Source organism: Photinus pyralis, unplaced genomic scaffold (assembly GCF_008802855.1).
Source record: "Photinus pyralis isolate 1611_PpyrPB1 unplaced genomic scaffold, Ppyr1.3 Ppyr1.4_LG6, whole genome shotgun sequence".
Lineage (NCBI taxonomy): Eukaryota > Metazoa > Arthropoda > Insecta > Coleoptera > Lampyridae > Photinus > Photinus pyralis.
Window position 1 is genome coordinate 1,666,462 of NW_022170663.1, and position 24,280 is coordinate 1,690,741.

Consider the following 24,280-nt stretch of genomic DNA (forward strand, 5'->3'; position numbering starts at 1 on the left):
TATATGCTACTATTTAAGTAGGTACAGGATACCTTATCGAAAAAAGTAGAATCTTTTATTGACCTTCACCAAATGTCACAGCCAATTTGTGGAACAACGTACTGTTCCGAACCAAAGTGTGCCATGGTAGGCCAGGAAACGAGGACCGAAAAATCCCTCTATTCGGAAACCAATAGTGCTCAACGGATCATTGTTTCAAGTTGTAGGGCTGACCCTTAGGAATAACATTCCAAAAGTCCCCAACCGTGGGTCTTCTGCGTTAGGCGGGAGGGGGGTGGAAGGAGCCGGTTTTTACGTTTTTCGTTAACGGACCTAGTTGCATCCGAATCCGTCCTAAATAACATATTTTGCGGATGCATAATTTCTGATTTTTTTGCCTTTGCGCCTTTTATGTGATGGTTTTGTCGGTCCGTCCGTCTGTTCCTTGTCTAACTCCAGAACGGTGTCTAACCTTAGCCAATAGATTTCTACGAGTTCAAGGATCAGCGCTATTGAATATTAGCCGTGATTCCGAATCCCATACTGAACATCGTATGCGATTCTTCGTATCTTGTTAAACGAAATCTGCACAAAGATTGCGAATATCTAATGACAGTACAAATTTTCATTTAATATTAGGGCTACATTACAGAACTTAACGATTATAAAGAGGGCATTTAAAATATGTACAAAGTTTCTCACTGCCGATGATCACTATCAGTCCTTTGGTAATACACTATCACTTTTCCCTCTGACGTACAGCTTAACGGAATTCGATTTAGCGCCTAACATTCTTTCTAGTAGCGACTGCTTTGATTTTCTTCTAGACAACAAGACGGCTTTACAAAGATCGTGAAATGCAGCAGCGACAGGCGCCACTTGCTCGGCAGCGGCAACCTCCGAAAATCCCCATTCGAAGTTTCGCGCCAAGATCGAACCCTCATCATAGCTAACTTGCCTAAGATGCACCATGTCGCACTTATTCGCTAGCAAATACACCGGAATATCACAGTTCGCCAATATCAAACCCGCTTTCTTTACATATGCGAAAGTCTGACGGTCGATGACTGAATACACCAACAGCAAACCATCGGCCCAATTAAGCACCTCGGAGGAAGGTAGATCATCTTCGTTCTGCAAGCAGAAATCGGACATTAAACCATCAACTCTAATTTACAGCTTTTGACGTGCAAATCGCATAACACATACTCATAAATTTTAACTGACATTACAAGTCGTAAACGCAGTGAATGATAAATACCTCAAAGGTTAATTTCGGAAAATTGCGAGGCAGTTACTTACCTTCGGACATGTGTCCAAGACTTCAAATAGAATAGGTTCACTATCAATAAGGACCTCGTGCTTATATCTCGTCTCTAAAACAAGAACATAACAGTATAAAGATCAACACCAAGCAAATGCGAACGTAGTGTTTGTTATTCTTATTGCAGGCAAGTTATTTTTGAGCAATGTATATAAAAATTAACTGAATTTTAATATACGAGTCATAAAATCCTATTTTTGGGTAAAGTAAGTTGTGTTTGCGTTATTTTTCTAGTGGGAGTGCTTTTATTTGACTTTTGTTTATGTTGAAAAGTCGAGGCTGATAATTGAAGGTTTAGTCTATTTGTCTATCATCGTTTTGGAAATATATTTTTGTACGTTAACATTATACTCACACATCACAACGTGAAAATTGCTACTTTCTCATGCAACTTAAATAGGGAATTAAATTTGACATAGTCGTATGAGGGATAGTTTACCCCAAACAATTCAACAGTGTATTGAGAGAGACGTCTACGAAGATCACAACATTTTCTGGGTTTTCATGAGTTTTAGTGAAACTTTTAATCATGAGCGCGTTTGACCAAACTGAAGCTTGACATCTCGTTGGTGGTCGATACTTTCGCATTTTTCAAGCAAATTTCTCTATCCTATTAAAATATACTTTGTGCTTATATAAGTCCTGGGTTTTAGTAAAGACTGTATTATTGTATGGAAGTCATTTCGAGCAATACAGTCCTTAGTTTAAACCTTTTTGGGCCTTTATTAATTTTTTAACTTTGAAAAGAATTATTTGGTATTTATTGTTATTTCGTCAAATCAATTAATTTGGCACGTTTTATAGAAAATCTTCGTAAGGGCACGATGTACATTTCATTATATAATTTGTTTTATCGTTCCTGATATTAATAGTACATACATAATATAATAGTTTCTTGTGTCAGGTGATCATTTTCTGTACAATAAATGGATTGGATGTCATGGCATCTGTCAATAAATGATATTTTGCTTTGTGTTTTGTGGATGTTAAGCTTAGGTACTAATAATTAAATATTGTAAATTAGAAAAGAAAATTGCATGTTCTGAACTAAATCAATTGTTGCGTTATATGGATGTCATAAATAGTACTTAAGTTAGCAAAATTTACAAATAGACATACAAGTCAGTCAACACTAGAAGTTGTTGCCAAAGCATTATGCGACTGTAAGTGGGAACAACAACTGCTAATGGTTAAAAAAATTATAATTCGTCTAGTTCATAAACACTTTCATTTTCCTTACTGCTCACTTTTAGCAATTAGCGTTGCAACCCTAACACTGGAATCTGCTGGTAGACGTTTTTTGGGGTTTTATAGGTAATGAAAACGAAGCATTTAACATAGTAATTTACACCCATGAGTTAATTTCAACTCGCGCTGTACCGTTAGGATTAAAAAAGGCACCTAATGTCTAAGATGTTCTCGGAATTTGTAATTGGAAGAATTCAAAAAATGGTATAAATCGATGACTCAAATGATGAATCCATATATTCCATAGAATCTGAAAAGTGATACAAATTTAACAAAATGGAAGAACTCCAAGGAACAAAGATCTGAAAAATCGAATAATATGGAATTCGGAAGAATGGAAATAACTGTAAAAACTGAAAAATTGAGGCAACTTATAGAACATACGAAGGTTCTAATGGAACTAAAGAACCTGAAGGAACGGAAAAATCAGGAAACAATCGAAGAATCGCAACAACCTGAAACATCCAAAGAAATGAAGGAATCCGAGGAACCTAAGGAATCTAACTAATAAGGAAAATTGAAAAATTTGATGACCCTAAAACTGAACTATCAATCATCCAAAGAAATGAAAGGTGTTAAAGAATTGAATACAAATCAAAGAGAAGTAAAAAAAAACGAAATCCAAATAATATAAAGCAGCTGAGGTATCAGAAGAATGCAAATAATTCGGTAAATCCGAAGGTTTGGAAGAATCTCAAGAGCATCACGAAGTTGACGAATCTAAAAGAAGAATCCTTGGCGTATTCCCTTCTAATCTTAAACATACATTATTTATTTCATTACGACACTGCGAGTTGTGAATCGAACAAGCTAAAAGCACAATTACAATTTATTATTAATAATTCCGCGAATTCGTAGAGAAAAATTATAATATTCGCTGTCTACGTATCGAAAATTCCTATGTAAGTGCAGCCCTAAAATAGCCTCTCTCGACTTCATTACGTTCCCTATCAAAAACAACTAGGTTTGAAAATTATTTTTATTGAAATGGAGCATTTAACAATAAACGTTTTTCTATGGAATGGTGCATGCCAATTTATAGTCAATCCGAATATTTTATAAATTCCTACCTTAGCATCACATCAAAGCTATCTATTTTCAATTGTTAAAAATTAAACCGCAAACTAATATAGAAGGTGAGTCTCTAACATGGATTATATTTAGTAAGTTAAGGGTTTTTTTTCGGAAATATACTCGGATACGTCGATTAGTATTTTAAACTGCGCTCTTTTTGATGTAATAGAATTTTATGCAGGGTTGTCGTTAAAAAATACTTGATGACGTAATATCTTACATTTGGGATACTTGAACTTGAAATTTGACATATGCCTGGCATCGCTGCCTCTCCCAGGATTTAGTCTACTGTCGTGGGGATGCGTCCCTGGTAGGCACTATCAGGGGCTTTCACCACTACTTTTGCTGCCATCGCGCTGGGCCGCGACATATGCCAAACAATGTGGTGGATTTTTTGGATTGGGGGCGTTATGGGGGAAGGGGGCGGCTAACTGGGTGATATCCGACTCGAACGGGTACGGCCACAGCTTCGCTAGAGTATTTTAATATGTGCTACTAGTATATCTGCCTTAGAGGGAACTCTGCTTTCTAGTGATAGCTTCTTCTCCGGGCGTTCATTGGCTTCCGATGTCCTTATCCTTTGGTCTCGTTCCCTTCCCTGTTTTCCCTCGTGTTAGACCCTTTTTATTGTTGTCCTCTTCCTACGTTACTTTCTGTCCTCTTTTCCTCCACCCCTTGGCTACTTGTCCTTATGTCTGATTCTTCCTCCACTGTATAAAAATTTATTACATGAAAAAGAGCGCGGTTTAAAATACTACTCGACGTGTCCGAGCCTATTTCCAAAAAAAGCCTTTGATTTACTAGTTTGAGACACTCTGTATAAAGCAGTAAGCTGGAACAAATTTTTAAGGGTTTATCAAATTTTTTTGCAAATCGTCAATTTATGACCTTTTACAAATACGTATTGCCTAGAATGTTTTACATACCAGAAGTTAAAAATAATACGCGTTTACATAGAAAATTGAATGCTACACTTCGTTAGTTTATTTAATCTTTAATAAAAATTTTAATAGTTTCTATATTTACATACAACAGCACATGTGGTAAAAGCATTTAGTGAATGAAGCGCTTTTTACCTGATTGATGGTCGTATTCCCCAATGTACCGCCTTGTTAAGAAACGCACTGACAAAGCTGAAAGAGAAGCAGAAGTCAATAACTTGTAAGAGTTCGCTACCTGTCTATTTATCAACAACATCAAACGGAAATGTTCCCAAGACTCAAGGTTAATTGTGTCAAAGTGAAAGGAGCACAAAGGGTGCCGATGTTTGTATGCGCAGAAAAAATATTTTGGAACATTTATATTTGCCCAGCTCATTTAGAACGTTCATAGCATGTGACTTAAAAGATTCTAAATCGACCATGTGATATTTTGGCAACTCATTATAAGGATTAAAAAAATATATTATGTTGTTGAAAGAAAATGAAATCATATTTATTTACTTATTTTATTTATAAGTGCGAGGTACACCTGCGTGATTTAAAGTATGAATTTAAAGGTAGAAGTGGTAAGTACTCGTGGATAAATGATTTGCCTTATTTGCTTCCATCTGCATCGACAGGATAATTTGATAAGTATTGATTTTCCAATTTGTGTCGTTTTGTTAAAACTCATAGTTTCCCTATTGGATATTGTATCTCGGGCCGAAGTACTTTGGGTTCGAGCACCAGAAAATGTGGGAAATTCGCGTATACACATGGTGTGCAATTTTATTGGATTATTCTACAGGTTTCTATGCAAGAAAATATGAACGCAAGCCACCATGTTTTTTAAGTCGCAAAACATCCATACGTTCTTTATTTGCATGAAGTGCAGGTAACGTTCTTCAGGAAGTATAATCTAATAAAAGAAGGCACATCTGGATACTTCAGTCATTTCACAATTTTGGAGAGCCCAATTCTTATTTCCCCCTACAACTTGATTATTGACTTTTTTCATTTTCCGAAATAATTTTAAATAATTAACTCCACGTCTGCTTTAAATTTAAATGCTCTACTGCTTAACATTTTCAGACCGGAGTAAGGTAATTAGGTTTGGTAATGTTTAATGATCAAATAGATAAATGTGTGGTAGCTTTAAGCATAGGATACTCAATCCATAAGCATTTCTGCGATTTGAGGTTTTCGGCCGTTATGCCGTATTAGTTTCCCATATAATAATCGACTCAGTTCGCCGTTGGGAATCTTCAAGTAGTACTACATTTCTACTAAAAATATCGCAAGGATATCCGTGGAATAGGAGCTGCTGTATCTATACCTTTAACATTTGTATAACGGGACACTCTACGTCTATATTCCTTAGTCATATTTTTGGCTTAGATTGTGTGCTATTTTGGCGCATTATACAAATTTTGTGCTATTGCCGCATGATACAGATTTCGTAGTTTTTTAGTATTATGGTTCTTTTTTGTTTTAAAAAGTTTCAGGTCAATAATATTTTCTAGTAAATCGTAACCGAAGGCAGCTGGTAGGGGAAGAGAAAACTTTAGATCATCGAATTTACGCTCATCAAGAACTGAATTACTCTAAAAGAAAGTCAGATTTTAAAACTCGAAGACGGTAGAAGCATAAAATTTGTATATACGTACTGCAAAAATAGCATAAAATGGGCACAAAATTACAGTAAATTGCCGTAACTTCACGGATTGCTGTACCGATTTGAAACCAAATTGGAAGCTGGAAGGTTCGAGTTAGTTCGATATAAAGGAGACGGAATCAATTAATCATGAAAACTTCGGCTCTTCAATCAGAACCAATTAACTAACCATAAACCTACATTAGCAATATCTTTTAGTCAAATGTCTAAAAACATCAATAAATTTTAACAAATATTTGGAACAACACGTGTTTCTACTAGTAATCAATTGGTAAATTACCATCAACGTTTTTATATGTCAAAATTGATGATGCTCCCAGTTCTTGCATTGCTTAAGGTTGCTAAAATTAACACCGGTCTTAGGAAACTTTGGAGACCAAAGGCGTGCAGATGTAGATTTTGCTCCAATTAACAATTTAAGTTAATAAATTGGGGTGTGACAGATGAAATTAGTAGTTTTGGGCAGTAAATAAATTTCAGTAATTAATTTGGATTTTTTCTAGTACCCCTTGGATTTAGTCATAAACCTATTTAGCCCATCTGAAATAGATTTCTTTTAACATTGACTTTCAATCTTCGCTATAAAGTCGGTCAATAGCAGGTTAAGTCTGTTACATTGTAAAACGACGCCTGTATGCGAAATGTAAGTGCCATCTTCTGAATGATAAAGTGCTTAGCACCTGCTTGCGTGGTTTATTTATAGGCGAGCACTTCCTTAGATCCCAAAAATTCATAACTGTACACAGATTTTCAAGCGCCGTGAGTAATTTCTGTTATTATTACAAGTGAAACCGAAGATTTGTATTCCGAAAAATAAATATTGCCTAACTTGATTTGGCTACTCGCCCGTTTTTATAACCACACATTATTGTTTCTCTCAACAAAGGAGGTATTTTAGGAGCGTTATTCATTTTTGAAATTTTTGAATATCCGCCTCGCTCAGGAGAAAGTTCGAAAATAAAATTCACTCCTCGTTTCAATTATTGACGCCAGGAAGCTGAGTAATTTTATGTGTAACGCTAATGATAACATTTTGTTTTAGGTGAACCGACAATTTGCAGTATAAAACGAAATAAAATATTGCCGAATCTTGCCAAGTTTACTTTTCTTGCCAAACTGTGCCGTAAAAGTTCTTCACCTCGCACCTTTTGGACACAATGGCGCACTAATTCGATGACAAGTTTGTACAACCCACTTTTTCCTTTTCTTTTAAATCAAACGTAGAAACCTTATAAAAAAAGTAATAAAAGCGTCAACTGCTGCTAATATATCATAATTTGTTTAATTTCAAAGCAGGCGCAAACACAGAAAGGGCGATATACAACTTGTCAAAAATTATAAGTGATTTACGATATGTGCATTTTGGCATGGATGCACTGAACTGCCAACGATAATTATGTTTGCTAATATTTTAACCTCCACATGAAAAAATAGCTAATATTACTGTCAGTAATGTAAAACGCGTCAATGTTTAGACCTACTAACACAAATTTTTAACTCACTACCTCTTGGTTTTATGATAATTGTAAAAATAGCGCATTCTTACAACACAAAGAAATGAGTCTTTAGTGAAATATTTGAAGATTACCAAGGTTAAAGCAGACTACTTGTAATATTTATTTTGGATATATATCATAATGATTTATTTTGTTTGAGATCCGCTGTTTGTGTATCGTGAAACATGTGTTTTAGTCAAAAGAGCTTTGACAAATTGCTTCCATGAAGTACTAAACAAGAGAATAGGCAATTTTGAATGTCTAATTGTGCGTTTGCATCATATAAGTTGATTAAGATCGCTTAACTGCTATTTAAACGCAGCTTCACCCTCTGGCACAATTCTGCCAAACTTCCAATGCCTGAAATAACTGAGTTGAGTGTTTATCATAAATATGTTGCAAGCGAAATCCATTTGAATGGAATAGAAAATGGAAAAAGGCATATTTGCGATAATTTTTTATTGTCGTACCTTATACAGGGTTGATTTGCAGCATATATCTAGAACTTGTAGATGTAAATAGACCTAATAACTTTTGAAACCTAAAACTGTGGAACTGTAGGGATACAATAGCACTAATAAGACAGTTTTATAGGAATTTATTTAGAACTACATTAAGTTTCAAGTAAATACCCCGATATTTCCCAAAATTCGAATTTTGGGAATCCAGGGAAGAACTGCCATGGCTGCAAATAAAACTGTTTCATCATTTTCGATATGTGCAAACATCCCAGACACAATACACTAGACGTTCACTTTGTCAATACGTAAACTATGATCGTGTATTACGTACTTTACATACCAACTAGACTGTAACTAATTGCAGTACGAGTAAATAAACGGAATTTGTACTAAAGCAAGTCTTAAACTGTAGCAGTATTCTTTTCATAAATGCAAAAAAGGTCAAAACTAGTAAAGAGAGAAGAATCAGGAGACTACAGTTCGCAAGTTGAAGCTTTAAAATGTCATTTGACTACAAATGAACAATATTAATTCCGAAGTGCTTTAGAAATAAGCCGGTTCGGAAAGTAAGCTTTGATACTTAAAAAAATGAAAAAAGGTTTCCATTTTACGGTCAGTAAGATTAGCGCATTTTCTATGAATCGATCAGTATCTCCTGGAAAACTCATGTAACGATCTATTCCTTCACGGGTTCACATTGGTTTGAAAACTATAGGTGTTTAAACAAGATAAGAAGATTCCTACCCCTTGCCGGAGGAAGCTTTTCGCGACCATTGCCGATAGAATATTTGGGGCCATCAAAACAGTTTGGATTATGTTCATAACGGGACCGGTAAAATTAGGTGCGATATATTGAGGTGCCAGAGCTATCGAAAGCAAAAAGAACGAACTCAATATCTTAAAAACTGAAACTTCGGGTGATTTCCCAATTTGCGAGAATGAGGTAATAACAAACTAAATTCAAAGACGTACCTTTCGACAGGTAGCGATTTGGCACCTAGAAAAAACCTAAGAAGGACCCGCATTTTTTAAAATATATGGACCATCCCTTTGCAGATACAAGGCAGTACAGCTTATAAATAAGTTATAAACCGCCAATAAAGCGCCTTGTCACAACTTTTGGATACTTTTTCATATAGGTATTACTGCTGTTGTAACAACAGGAACAGCAGCAGCGAGGTTTAAAATTAACAATACTCATGATCATCTAATAAATCTATATTAATTTTTAAAGCGTACTGCGTATAATACGTTGACAGTAGGGACAGAGACAACTGTAAGATTTAATTTATGAATGATTTTTAAATTAGAAGCCCATTTGGAGCTAAGCGCTTTGAAAATTTAGTTAAATTTAAACTACGTTACCGTTTGATACTTCACGTTTTCTTATATACAAAGTAGGAGGCTTAATATTGTGACGTGGATCCCTAAAATTGACATTCTTAAGCACGAAACGTGCAAATTGAAAGGAAAGACTTTGACGATTGCAATCCGAGACCTCTTTCAGTAATGAATATATTAAAAGTAAAAACTTCGATTAAATTAATATTATGCTTAACGTCTACGATGACAATCTTATAATTTTGCTCTGTAAACTTGAAGGATAAAATAATACTGAGGATTGAATCATGGATTTTAAAGGTTGAACTTTGGAGCCTGTACGTACAGATTGGACGTAGGTATAAACTAGTTTAACCTTTAAATTTTAGGTTTGACGCCGAAGCCTTGACGCTTTAAGTTTGAACGTTGTGTTTAAACGTTGAGCTTCGAAACTGAAGCTTACAGTTTGAGGTACGGAAATGGTAATGCATGTTGTGTTGACGCAGGCAGTTCAGGTCGTTGATTCTTTTGAAATTCGAAAGCTGGAGCAAAACGTAGGACTTATTTCCGCATCTCAACAATTAAACCGGCAAATTGGGAAATTATTAGAATATTTGTCCCAATAGTTTAGGAAAAAGAGACAATCAATTGCTTAGAAAGATGCGCAAATGTCCACTAATAGCAAAACGGTAGTACACATTTGAAGGATTTGTATGAACTGTATGTGGATAGGATTCCTTGCCTAGCAAATTTAGTGATTCAGAAATAGGAGACGGGCTGCCTGCGTTTAGAATTAAATTGGATAAGATTGATTCAGTCTGAGTCATGTACAATTTACTTCAGTATCTTTTGATTAAATCGATAAATCGAGCCATAGCTTCTCTTAGATCAAAAATTTTGGAAATTTGAAATGAATTGTTCTTGAGACATGTTATTCCAACTTTGATATGTATATGACATAGTTCCCTTGCGGAACCATTTGATTGATTCAGGGAAAAAGAATTCTTTAGAAAATGAAACGATGGTAAAATACTCCTTATTAATGCAGCAACGCTGTTTCTAGGCTTAATAAGCTGCCTAATTAACAGCAACATTACAACACATTCTGCTTATGATATTATACCTACATATGATTCAAATGTAAGGCCCAAATAGTAATTGCAAAACCCTTGTAGAAACTAAACTTATATAATAACTCGACGTAATAACTTTCTAATTTCATTAAAAAAATTTAATTATATACATTAACTATAATCATAACAACGCTCCGGCATTTCCTGCTATGTAGCTTATGAGTCCTTACATAAATCTCGTATACTTACGTTATAGAAGCCTGTCCATTTTCCAATGTTACATAAGTCATTAAGTCGTAAATCAAAAGCCGTTTATAACGCGACCGATAGTTGTATTGAATGTGCACCTGAAATGCAATGTAAAAATCCGTTCCATATGGGCGAAAGGCGAAATCTTATGGAGACTTGAAAACAATAGAATAATAGTTTTCAACCACCTAAGAGTCGGCGGTTCTCAATAGAAAATACATACACCAGGTTCATTATGAAATTGTGATTAGAATTTTTTAAATTTCATCGAATTAGTGTCATAATGAATGAATTCATTAGGTACATATCATCGAATTGGTGTCATAATCATGTACTTAGTAGTTACCTAACTACAATGTCATTAAATGAGATTTAATGAATCTGGTGTTGTATCTATTGAACCACTGACTCGTTAAGTAGTTGAAAACTATTGTTCTGTGTTTTCAAGTCTCCATAAGATTTGTTGTGAGCAACTTTCGCCCGTATGGAACGGGTTTTTACATTGCATTTCAGGTGCATACTGAATACAACTAATCGGTCGCGTTATAAACGGCTTTTGATTTACGACTTAATGACTTATGTAACATTGGAAAATGGACAGAGAGGTATACACTAGGCTATAATTTTAAATTAGGCGTTTGCACATCATTTCAGGTCTATTGAAATTTCAGAATATGGTACAGCCAGCTGTACTCCTAAGAGTATTTGTAAAAAGGTTTGAAAAAGATCTCGAATGCTTGTGCGATTAAATGGCGATTTCTAAAACTTCTAAAGAATATTGAAGCAGTGTCTACAATTCTTAAGACATTTTCGCAGATTTCTTTTCTAAACAATCTTAGGATAAATAAAATCGAGTTTCAGACAAGGCATAGCTAATACCCCGACAACTATAAAAGATAATTATCATTCATTAGATCACTCAGATATAATTAAAGATCTGAATTGGAAACGCTTCTTTGCAAAACAAGCTAAATGTTACAAACGAATAGTTGGAAAAATATCTTCATAGAGATTCTTAGAGTCTTCTCCTGTTTCTGAGATCTAAAAATTGTTTATAAGGACATTCTTAACACAAAATTTATTATTCAGTGTAGTAATGATTCTATAGAGTTTTAGATTAGATGATTTTGAAGAAAATCAGAGCAAGTTATCCACGGTTGCAAAAGAGATAATTGTTTTTATGAGGATTACGAGGATGTGATGCAAACTATGCACATCCCCTGCAAACCGATATTTACCATGCTAAAAGGGCAGAATCGAAAAAAAGACGCCGTTAAGTAACTATTTCGTATGTAATTGTTGGTAAGGTAAATTACTGCCAAAATTTGTTTTTATTTTCCATTACAATTACCTAGACTCTTTTTTTCCTTTTCTGAAGTGTCTCGCCCCAATTGAAGATGGATATGGTTCATTTTTAGGAAACTTTCTATTAGAATATGTGTGCTTGGACATCAGTAAGGCTTTTGTCACTGTAAATCACGAGCCAAACTGTCATAATTATGGTCGCTCTCGGAGCGTTACTAGTTGGTTTCGCAATTACATGACGAACAGAAAACAATCTCGCAGGCCGCGTGATACGTACGCACCGTTTAGGTCCGTGAATAAGGGCGTCTCGCAAAGGACAATATTAGGTCAAATACTGTTTCTGATTTATGCGAACGATATCACCCTAATTTGAACCCTAAGAAAACGGTGGTTATTTGTGTTGGAGCATCAAATATTAGAGAGGAATGCATTGCGAATAAGCATAGAGAAATTACTTTACAGGCTCATACATTGACAAAAATTTCAACTTCGAATCGGGAAACTGAAAGCGTTATATGAATTTAGGGATTTCTTGAACGGACCACTAAAATATTCTCTGACAAATTCTTTGATTCAAAGTCAGTTGGACTACGGTCTACTTGTGTACTTTCCCTACCTGACAGCAAGAATTAAAAACTCAAGTTCTTCAGAATGCATGTTTCAGATTTTCATTCTATGTACCAAGGGGACATCCCTTTAGTCCGTATTATAATAAATATAAGATTCTTAAGTACGACGGGAAATTTGTTCATCGTCTATTACAGTTTGTCTATAAGTTATTATTGTATAAACAACCATTATACCTTTTCAATTTATTAACTTTTATAACGTCAAAAATGGAATACAGAAACAAATTGTTATCCATCCCTGCCTTTAAGTACGAGAAGTTTAAGGGCAGCTTTGAATATAATGCTTCAGTGCACTACAATAAATATGTAGTTACCTATTTGTGAAATGTAAGTATCCTCACACGTTTAAACTTAAGCTATTATGATAAACTAATGGAATTACAGAACTTGTAATTTTGGGGGCGATGAAAACCAGCATGCTGACCTGTCCCCTTTTGAGATATATGTATTGTATATTACAATATTGTATTATTTTACATCTCAATAAATGATATTATTATTATTTAAAGGATTTAAAATTTTTGAAAACGCGATTTCTAATTAGGTTTTCGCGAGGGTTTTCGAGACAATTTTTGGTTAAATTCCAGGTAATTTAACAAAATCTGCACGTCCTATAAAAGGTACTTCGAACGCCTCAGTGGATAACGTTTCTTGACTATTGCAAATATCTCCAGCGTATAGTACCAAAAATAAGCTATACTGATTCTGACATTTTTTTATCAGCTTCTTCGAAGCTGTGGGCGCACAGATCATTGACGAAACAAGCATTTCCTATTCCCCTCCTAAATCAAGGTATGCACGCGTTGGTTACACAATTTAGTTCTTTGATACATTCGTCATGTCCAAAATAAAGAGGAAATCATTTACTCAACAAAGTTATTGAACCATTTTCCTTGCAGTGGCATCCATTTGTCACTCTTAATTATGTTTGAGCTTATAAAAATGCGGAAATCAGAAAGCCGAAGCTGACGAGATAATAACAATAAATTCGCATACGTTTATTTACCTTGAGGTGATTTAGTGAAATAAATTATGACATTTTCTCCGCATATTCGATGGCAGAATGTGGCGCAATTCGACTATAATTCATTGAATGTAAAAATTATTTTGTTTTGAGGTCTTCCAGTTGTGAAAGTGTTAGGTGGTAAGGATTCACAGCGACCGTATGTAATAAATTTGGGATTAATACCTTTCGAAAAATAGATTGAATCAAATTTTTCCAACTCGCGGCTGAATAAACAAAGTTTTTCAAAATAAGATATATAACGATGATAGAAAGGAGCGAGAGGTTGTGTAAGCATAACCAGAAGAGCTTGATCTGAATGAACCTCTCTACTTTGCTCTGGGAAATATCTCCCTTATTAATATCCCAATTAGGGGGTCTTCAGAACTGGTCCAATTTGGTGGTGGTGACATTCGGAACCGATCTTTGGCATTACACTCAATAAGAAAAGGTCTCTTAATGGCGGAAAAATATTTTTTTTGTAGAGCGGACCTGAAGAAGAAAACTTTAAAGAGCAACAAGATGAACAACTTTTTCGTAATATTATAACAAAAGCAAATTAGATTCCTTTGATAAGCCAAAGCAATATGTAAACTGAGAGCAAATATCAGTTGGTATAACTGTGTTCAATAGTAAATTATTGCCCTGTAAAAAGTTCCATTAGCCTAACGACGTGAAGTAGATTTAAAGCCACAACAAACACTCACAATAATCTTGTAAACCTAAAAATATCGCGAAGTGAATACGTGCGGAATTAGACTGGCGAAAAAAACAATTCAAGTATATAAATTAATCAAGAATTTCCAAAATTTCAAGATTCCATTTTGTACTCCTTTTTACCTTTGCACGCAATAGGTGGGTCAATTACAGGTTGCAGTTAAAATTACAGTAGCAATGGTATACATCGTCGCAAATTTCAATCTTTTGAGGCAACTCTGATCCCAGTTCAAATTTTGCCCTGGATTATGGTCCACGAAGCAGAAATTTGCGATTTGCAAGTGGTCAGACCATAAAATACAGTTATTTGCTGCTAAATTAAATTTGCAAAGCGATAAATTACAAGAAAAAGTTGTCATTTCTAAGCTTCCGTTGATAATAAAATCAGAAGACACACTTGATGCGATTATTCTAACGGCTTACGTGGTTTACAGTGAAAACTGTCCACAAAAATATGAAATCCACGTGCGCATTTTTTCTAATTTAAATTACCAGCTAAGCGGCCGTAACAGTGTAAATTTAACACCCACATCACGACATTCACATTGGTAAAAGCAATTATTTAACCAAAATAACGTAAATAAGCCTACTCCTTTTGGCAAATTGTCTTTCAATAATATATCAAATGGATTACCTGTTTTTCCTACACCTGGTGCGCCGATCACAGCAACTTTAACTTCGGAGAGTGAAGATTTTTTTCTACGTATACTTTTACTATTCATTATGTCGCGAATTGGTATTCAAAAGGCGCGTAACATTACTACTTACACGAGAAATTTTTCGTAACAATTTTTGTGTAATAGCGGTATCGATGCGTCTATTATAAAAGTATGTGTAGCAATAACTGCAGTCGACGCCGAAACACTTAATGTATTCCAAGTTCTTTCTAAATATATCTATAGTGTATAGTAGGAATTTATGGCATTACGCACCGCACGGACGCTTTTTACAATACATGTGCGTGATACTTTTTTTGTGTTTCTAATTTTTTTTTCGTCTAGGATGTATGAACGCCAAGCTTGACGACCTTAAACTAAAAGTAATAAATAGAATTAATTCGAGTGAAAATTGCGAGGTTGCACATCTTCCATTTCTGGCCCCTTCATTTTCATAGTGCCACATGAAGAATAGGAAATCGGTTTTCGAAGTGATTGTGTCATTTGTAACGCCTACTTGCCAACATCAGGTCAAAAAACCTCTAACGAACATTATTAAATTCCTTTTAATGGCTAATAATTTGGGGGGATTCCAACGATTCGCATGGATACGAAAGGCTACAGGCAAATCTTTACCTAACAATTTTGTACTCATTTAAGAAGAAGTTAGTTTTATGTCGTTTCGTTACAAACTGTTATACATTGAACGTTCAAGACAGAGTCCCCAATGTTGAAAGCAAGTTTTAAGTGTTGTACTTATTTAATTGTAATCTCTGAATTAAACGCGTGTACAGATACACAAGGTATAATAAATGCAACCCCTATTGAACACAAAAACTAAAACTAAAAATTTGCCGATGCATTTTCACAAGTTGTGGGTGATATTCAAAGCTTGAGCTAAGTAGATATTGCAATCACCGTCAAAATTTCATTAAATGTCCAAGTTTTAGATCATTTTAAGTAAGTTTTAAAGACAAACAAAAAATTGTCTGTATTTACTAAATGCTCTTAAATGATGTTGGAAATCAATAAGCCCTTTAAATGCTCTTACAAGTTCTGTATATCATAGTGTATCTATTCTTACATCATGTGTATATGTATAAGCGTTGACTGATTTATCAGTCAACGGTATAAGTAGGTACATTGGCAGCTCTCTGAGATAACGGATCGACCGATTTTGTTCAAATCTTGGATATGTACATTAAACGAAAAATAACGGGCCGAACTTTTGAAACAAAAATTTGGACCGCCGCGACGGCATCGAACTTTTTTTTCAAATAGCATACATACACATACGATTTTTATTAAGTTATTGGGAAGACTTTATTTTTCTATGTATAACCTATACAAATTAAGTCAGGTCTAATTACAAAACAAACGGAGAAAAAAGTTACAAAATTCGTTCAGCCGCTTTTGAGCAAGAGGGGAAGAGTTCACCTTCAAATTTGTTTTTTTCAATTTGAATATCCCTTATGGACATTTCATGCCATAACGAGAATACAAAAATGTAATAATTTTTAATTTCTGATCGAATGACACCAATACCAAGTCTGTAAGTGGTGTAGTTCCAGAGTCTTTGTGCCGTTACTTTGATTTCGTTAAAATTTTGCAAATGTACATTAGGCGTAGAAGATGTAAGACTGTCAAAACGTTTTTTTTTAAATTTGAGTCTTTAGTGCATGGTTAATATTTAGAATGAGTGATTGCTTGACAGGTTCAGTCGTTGCTTTCTTTTTAGTTTTAATGCGAACAATATGAAAATATCAACGTGCAAGAAAGGAATACTTTAAAATGAAGTTGTTGTTGTGTTGTTTTTGTGGTGCACCGCAGAAGCTCCCCCCTCTCACTCATACTTTAATAACCCGTAACCTATGCAATTCCACCTGGGCCGTAAGTACCCAGTCCGCCCCTGCCTTAAGGCAACCTTCATAATAATTAATAGATAAGATAGGTAATTAAAAATTACCCGATTTCTAATTGTTATCATTAGCGTTAGTATATTATAATGAATAATGATAAAAAAGCAAAAACAAAGTGGCTAAAACATTAATAAAACTACGTACAATAAATCCCCGCGGTTAAGCTTCAAAAAATTCAGCGAATGGTGCAGCCAATATAACGCAGTCGATATTTTACACTAAATTTAAATTGGTTCTTGTAATGATCATTTAAAAACCCAACGTAACTGATATAGGCCTAATATAGAGATTGATACCAATGTAATGTAAACGGGAGACAAAAAGTGTCAACCCATTAATGCAGACAAATTATTTAGATCGGAACTCAATGCGCAAAGTGGTTTCGAGTTTAATAAATCTTCAATTTGTATCGAGATCTTTAGTTCTTCATAAGTTATAATAATTGCGAGCCTATAACTTTGGAGAGATGTGTTGTTATCCCTACAAAATGAAGGCGAAGGGAGGGTTAAGAACTCCTTTAATTTACTTCTTCAGAAACATATTTTATTATGATATGAAAATAATACTTATTAGCTCCAATAAAATTAGTGCTATTGTGGGTAATTATTCGTACGAGGCTTTATAGTTATAAATCGGTACACGCAAATGTACCTACTCTATAATGGTAGTCTTCATCAGATATATTTTGAGCAGCTATCGTCGAATCAGATTCTCGTTGTCAGGTAAAGAAAGGAACGTAACGAAAACGTGAAAAAGATGAGGCAAAGGGAACACTAGAAACGACTACAACGCTGTAGATAGTTAAACGAACTATACGAAGCATAAATAGAAAAGAGCAAGAACTGGAACAGAAGAAAAAAATCGGATGCAGAAAGGAATGGTCAGCGGAAAGAGTTTCAGAACTTTTAAAACAATTTTAAGGACCTTCTGAAGTTTTATAGTTGAATCTGTCCGTTTCTAAGGGGTTCTTAATTGGTCGTGACTGAACGTGAATACCTACCTTTAGACCATGCTTAATTGATTCAGGTATTTTCTTTGTTTTTAACTTATTTATACAGGGTGGTGCCTAGCGCAACGCAGCATAGGGATTTCAATGGTAATTTCTTTATAGTCAATTACTAGCTCCCCTAATTGTTTTCGAGCAAAAGTCTAAATACGTTTTTTTTTAGAGAAAAAAATACTGCATCTGTTCATACTTTTAGTTATAATTTTCCGTTTTTCAAAATCGTAGAAATCGACAAAATAAAAAATTACATTTTTATAAATCAGTGACGCTTTGGAATCTTTTAGCAAACTACAAGCGCATCGCATCTAAGTTATCGTTGTTTGACGTCGAACGATTTTCATATTTAATTCTGTTTCAACTAACCGACGCAATAAAAGGCATCTTACGGTAATGTTTTTTTAGATAACGTATGCTGCATCTGCATCAGATACTATTTGTTTATCATTTTCCGGAATCAGAGTACCTATATAATTGAAGAAAAAAAACTGATTTGAAGAAGATTTGTTCCTAAACTTATATTCCGATTTTCCGCTACTGCAGCCAAAACGTTGAATGTATTGTCGTTTTGCTGATGGTTTTCACGCACATTTTGAACGTTATTGCACTTGCAGTTCTTTAACTAATTTATAAACAAGTATAAATTTAATAAACGTCAAAGGCAAATAATGAAACGTGATCACTGTTTTTTTATGTAATTCCAAGGCATATTTGATTTATTGTAAAATGAACCTTTTTATTTTGTAGATTTGTACGGTTTTGAGAAACGGAAAATTATAACTAAAAGTATGAACAGATGCAGTATTTTTTTCTCTAAAAAAAACGTATTTAGACTTTTGCTCGAAAATAATTAGGGGAGCTAGTAATTGACTATAAAGAAATTACCATTGAAATCCCTATGCTGCGTCGCGCTAGGCACCACCCGGTATATCAATTTTAATGTAAATGTTCTACAATTTAATTATATATTTCATTCATGATTTTACCGACGTATGGGTTTTATATCACATTAATTTTCGTACTCTGTTACAGATTGGACAGTAGCTTTATGCTTAAATAAAAAATATATGTACTTATTCATTTTTAACCATCTTAAGACGGTAATGATTTATTATATTCATGCAACATGTACTGTAAACCATATTTATAGCACGGCCTGATGATGGGCAATATGCCCGAAATCGATCGCCATTAAATAAACTTTTTAAATATTTGCCTATTCTTCCATATACTTACCTTTGTTATACGCTTGAAGAAAGTTGAGGAATATTATAAACTTATTTCCAAAGTGGCGAGCCTTCTCAAACTCAAACTGTGCGAAATTTGAAAAATTGACAAAAAGCTGCGATTTGACGCCATTGGACTATTACCTTTGGGGAGCGAAATTGTTTTTCATAAACAAATGTTATAAACCAACTTTTTAAATAAATGTTCAACCGTTGAAAAATATTGAGCCGTTTTTTTTATAGCAAAATGAAATTAGAATTTTAAAGGCTAGTAGTGTGTTTCAAAAAAATTCCTTAGGTTTCCGCCATCACCCCTGGTACGTTTGCTTAACCTAATTATTCTCGTTACAGACGTGCATTAGACTTTGGATATGAAGGTGCAAAAACGCTAAATGACAATTTCCAAATTAAATTAGCATGTTAAATGCGTAATTATTTCTCAATTCCAAATTTAAAAATGTAAACCTCGTGTCAATCACGAAAGAGTGGGAATTAACTTTAGAAAAAAAAAGTAGAAATACAATGGTCAGAGGTCAAAACAAAAACATAGTAATCTACGTAACGGTTCGAATGACAACATGGTCGAGGTAAAGGGAAGGATTAAAGAATTTGGTTAAAATGTCAAAAGAAATATATTTAGTAGGACTACTAGGAGATAGGAGTAGTATTACAATTTACAATATAGAAAAGACAGAAGAGGTCAAATAAGTAAAAAGAAACTTGAAAATAGAAAAAAACCGCACGGTATGACGAAATAGTAGCGGAGATGCTAACGAACCTACAAAAAATATGTAAACAAATACCCGTAAGAGTTTAATAAATCCTGGACGAACGGGACAATTCAGGAACTATTCAAATGTCTCGAAGTGTCGCCAGCGGTCGTCTGAAGACTTTGAGGGTCTTTAAAAACCTCTAACACACCCCAGGAGTGCTTGAGCGACTTGAACACAAGAGTCAGTATGTGCGTTATGATCCCTTAAATAGTTTTAAACCTTTGTTTGGAGTTTAAAAAGTTTGTAGGAGTCTTGAGTACCGCAAACCGTCTTCAACAATCTCCAAGGAATTCAAAGGGTCGGCAAGTGTCTTCTAGAAGATTGTTTCATCTCGCTCAGAGAGCTATCTGATCCTTTAAGAGAGCCTCAAAGGCTATTAAAACATTTTTTTATCAGATTTTAAAGTCGAATCTGTTGGTTTCTAAGGGTTTCTTTAGTCTTTGAGATCTTTGGAGTTTTTATTAGCTAGTGACGCAGTTAACTCTATCTCATGGTTGGAGGAAAAAGAATAAACAAGAATTTAGAGACGTTCAAAAATAGTTGCTTTGATCTTCGGGAATATTTATTAATTAAGCACTAAAACGCGACCTCCCGGATAGTTGAGGCTGTAAAACAGAATAAAATTTTACAGCGTCAAGGTAAGATGCGGAGTAAATATTTATGCACATAATATTACCTGCAGCGCGTATTTAATTCTTAATTAACTCATTACGATACCTCGTGCCGGGTTTTGTTATGCTCAACCATGGTATATATTATGTACAATGGTTCAACGTTTCAGCAAGTCGCGGCATAGAAATGGCATCTACACGAGTTGTGCTATACATTCTTTCTCTTACGTGTATGATTGTATCATTTATGATGCGCTCAGTCATGAGTTTCGCAATCTTAGCAATGGTCCGGGAGGAAAACACGACTGGTGAGATGTTCAACTACACACAGCAACTTTGCACTTGGAATGTTAATACCACAGCGGCAAAAACTGTACGAGCCGGTCTCTGAAGCAATTACTCTAGTCACGTTTTAGAGCTATGGAGGTGTACTTAATTGGTCATTAAATGTACAGTATTACATTTTATCGTCTTTTTATTGGACGTATATAACCGCACAGCTCGTGGGTGGATACACTGCACAAAGATATGGTTCAAAATTGGTGGTAGGTTTGGGTGTCTTAGTAAGTTCGATTTCCATTATCTGTATACCGCTGGCAACTGTGAACGTTGTACTGGTAATAATTCTCCAGTTAATCCATGGATTCGGACAGGTTTACTATATGACATTTTGGCGACACCATGCAGTAAGCTTTTTCAGGGAGTAATATGGCCAGCATTGTATGGCGTAATCAGCTGGTGGATTCCTATGAAGGAAAGAAGTAGGTTTGTCACGTGCTTCCAAGGAATGTCAGTTGGCACAATGATTTCGCGAAGCACGGCCGGCCTAGTTATACAAGCCTTTGGATGGGAGTACGTCTTTTACATTTTCGGAGTAACAGGTAATATTTCAACTACGCCGTTAATGCTGATACTTAATTTTGTTAGGTCTGCTATGGTGTTTCGCTTGGTATACATTAATGTATAACAAACCCGAAACGCATCCAAGAATAAATTTAGTTGAATTAGCCTATATTCAGACAAAAAGGGATCAATCACTAAACGGCGGTAAGGGTGAGGTGCCATGGCTGAAAATATTTTGCTCGCTACCAATGTGGGCAATTGCGATTTCTTCTTTCGGCAGGATGTGGTTTGCATCAGTAATAATGATGTACGGTCCCATGTATCTCAAAACGGTAATAGGTCTAAATGTGCAAATGGTAGGTAAAAACATAACGTTGCCGTTACATTGTAATTTTACAGAATGGATTACTATCGAGTACAATTTCGTGTGCAACTTTTTTCGCTTCGATCATCTTCTCGTTTATATCTGACAAAATCTCGACTCATCAATTACTCTCCACTATCACGAATCGCAAACTGTTCACGGCGATAGGTGAGCGGAAATTATACTGAACTCTAAACAGGAGGTTTTAGGGCACATCATCCCGGGAGTATTATGCATTTCAATGAGTTATTCAGGTTGTAACCAGAACATAATCATAGCAGTTTGGGCACTTGTGCAAATAGCCGCTTCGGCATGTTTTGCGGGTGCCATGGTTAACACTGTAGATATCGCACCCAATTTTACTGGTCCCGTTGCGAGCATAATACAAACTATTATGGTGACCCCAGACATTTTATCGACGATGGTCGCGAAAAACTTTCTCCAGCAGGGGGTAACGATCTTGTTATCTTCTTTAAATATGTTTCGATGATGATTTCAGAGCAATTTGGACTCGTGGAGGAATATATTTAACATCTCCGCAGGGATGTATTTCGGGACATATTTATTTTATCACTTATTCGCCTCGGCTGATGTAGGTTATTCGTAAAATACTGAGACATTTTCGTTCATTTGTTTGAATAGGTACAAACGTGGGACAAGGCAGTTTCCAACAAAAATGACGTTGAGGAATCGGAAGCATTTAAAGTAATATAAAACTTTTTTGAAACGGTCATTTGACTTGAATTTTGTGACGCAGTACAGTAACATTAAAACTGTCTTAGATAACCTTTTTAAGTTAATAGTTTTTCAACCAAATATACACTGTGTCTAAAATAAGGATATGTCCTACCATGAGGATCTCGTAAACCGTTGAAGACACAACGATGGCTAGGTTAGGGACAAGTTGCCCAATTAAACAGTTATTTTCCTGCTGTAAAAAAAACCCTGAAAATTCCGATTACTTCCGAAAGTATGCGAGAAAAGCCGAAATTTGCCAGTTTTGTTTGTATTTCACATCAAAAATTGTACTATAATCTAAGGACTTAAAAATTGTGGACATTTATTATGTTTAATTTACTACACAATATCTAAAAAATGCATAATTTCCAATTTCACACGAAGATGGAGAAAAAATATTTTTTTGTTGATTTTTTCTGTATTCTGTGTTCAATATGTGTGATTATAGCACTTGTTCTAACTAGTACCAGGCAATCGTGATCCAATTACTTGTATTACTTTGAAAAAAGCTCAAAGCTTACTTTCAGAGTAATCGTCCGTTGCGCTTTTTGAAAAGCGCAGGATTTTTTGTAATCTCGAGCACTTTGGCAATCGTGAACTTTTTTATTAATAGCGAGCTCCTGCTTGTTGCAATAAACTTTGTTTTTCGTTTATATAAAGAGTAGAAAATAATAGTGCACAGTGTACTATTGGACAAAGGATGATCGCAATCACTAATCAGTAACCGATTACTATTTGTAAGAGCTCGAACCAGCTTGCTTTCAATGAAGCTTTTACTTTGGGTCAGTAGATACAGAAAAGTTTAAACATTTCACGTCTCATTTGTATTGGTTACAATAAAAGTAATCACCTCTAATTGCACGATAATTAGTCTTATTAGTTATTTATGCATCAAGGGCATTAAGGTGATATTTATGCCGAGGGCGACAGAGCCCGAGGGCCTCCGGCCCGAGGGATTCTAAGTCGCCCGAGGGTTAAATATTGAGTAATGCCTGAGGTGCATACAACATTTTATTTTTCATCGTTCCAAAGAATGCATTTCCAATATACAAACGTCATGATTATTGTTTTCCCAACATTAAAGTGCTTCATACGAATCAAGTTGCATCTTTTTTATGACATAATATAACTCCGTCAATCAATTTGACAGGCCGTTTGAGGGCATAATGAGATGACAATCCATTATGCCCTCTCATTATGCCCTTGGGCGTAATAGACTGCTTCATATATCACATATGACAGATATAATTGACATATAATAGGCAAATGAAAAATAAAATAATTTACGTTTTATTATCCCAAGTTCTAAACTACCCGAGTTGGATGGCCCGCGGGCCTATAATGAGTATTCTCACTTATAATATATATCCAAGTTGATAAATTGTAAAAAAAAAACTTGACACACATAACTAGCAGAAGTCGTTTACGGAGCTGGACCTGTTTCCTCATAAATATGGAATTTGACGTGAGGATTTATTTTTTAGTAATTGCGAGAGTAATTGTTTACTGTCATTGTGCTAAAATATGCAAAATAAAACATTTTTTTGTACGAAATGGATACGAATTTTTTTACAGAAATGCTCCCCACAAATGTGATTTACTAAAAGAAATATAATGTTGCTTTCCCATTTTGTTCAAGTTTTGGGGCCGAATGTGTATTTACCGGTTTTTTGC

At 34.9% G+C, this 24,280-nt stretch overlaps 2 protein-coding genes across 3 annotated transcripts; one reads left to right on the top strand and one right to left on the bottom strand.

Annotated features, from left to right (window-relative positions):
- Window positions 1–589: 589 nt before the first annotated feature.
- Window positions 590–15,337, bottom strand: LOC116173391 (ras-related and estrogen-regulated growth inhibitor). 2 transcript variants are annotated; one of them, XM_031490835.1, is made up of 4 exons: window positions 15,108–15,337; window positions 4,702–4,758; window positions 1,282–1,355; window positions 590–1,113 (listed from the first exon to the last, which is right to left on the bottom strand). In XM_031490835.1, the coding sequence occupies exons 1-4, from the start codon at window positions 15,193–15,195 to the stop codon at window positions 697–699; spliced, it is 636 nt and encodes a 211-aa protein (XP_031346695.1). In that variant the 5' UTR covers window positions 15,196–15,337; the 3' UTR covers window positions 590–696. The 2 variants fall into 2 exon arrangements, with proteins under 2 accessions (XP_031346695.1, XP_031346696.1); XM_031490836.1 differs by lacking the exon at window positions 4,702–4,758.
- Window positions 15,338–20,884: 5,547 nt separating this feature from the next.
- On the top strand, window positions 20,885–22,917 carry LOC116173389 (sialin-like). The gene is made up of 8 exons (XM_031490833.1): window positions 20,885–21,034; window positions 21,078–21,314; window positions 21,362–21,542; window positions 21,589–21,860; window positions 21,904–22,036; window positions 22,078–22,319; window positions 22,368–22,460; window positions 22,511–22,917. Exons 1-8 carry the CDS (start codon window positions 20,894–20,896, stop codon window positions 22,580–22,582), a joined length of 1,371 nt encoding a protein of 456 aa, XP_031346693.1. The 5' UTR covers window positions 20,885–20,893; the 3' UTR covers window positions 22,583–22,917.
- Window positions 22,918–24,280: the final 1,363 nt, after the last annotated feature.

Bases quoted from the DNA above. Each gene is read 5' to 3' on its own strand.
- LOC116173391 (XM_031490835.1), bottom strand. From the start codon at position 15,195: ATGAATAGTAAAAGTATACGTAGAAAAAAATCTTCACTCTCCGAAGTT. The intron at 4,759-15,107 runs GTAATCCATTTG...CTTCTCTTTCAG, and splicing joins ACCAGGTGTAGGAAAAACAG to CTTTGTCAGTGCGTTTCTTA. The intron at 1,356-4,701 runs GTAAAAAGCGCT...TTCTTGTTTTAG, and splicing joins GGAATACGACCATCAATCAG to AGACGAGATATAAGCACGAG.
- LOC116173389 (XM_031490833.1), top strand. From the start codon at position 20,894: ATGATTGTATCATTTATGATGCGCTCAGTCATGAGTTTCGCAATCTTA. The intron at 21,543-21,588 runs GTAATATTTCAA...TAATTTTGTTAG, and splicing joins TTACATTTTCGGAGTAACAG to GTCTGCTATGGTGTTTCGCT. The intron at 22,461-22,510 runs GTAGGTTATTCG...TTGTTTGAATAG, and splicing joins ACTTATTCGCCTCGGCTGAT to GTACAAACGTGGGACAAGGC.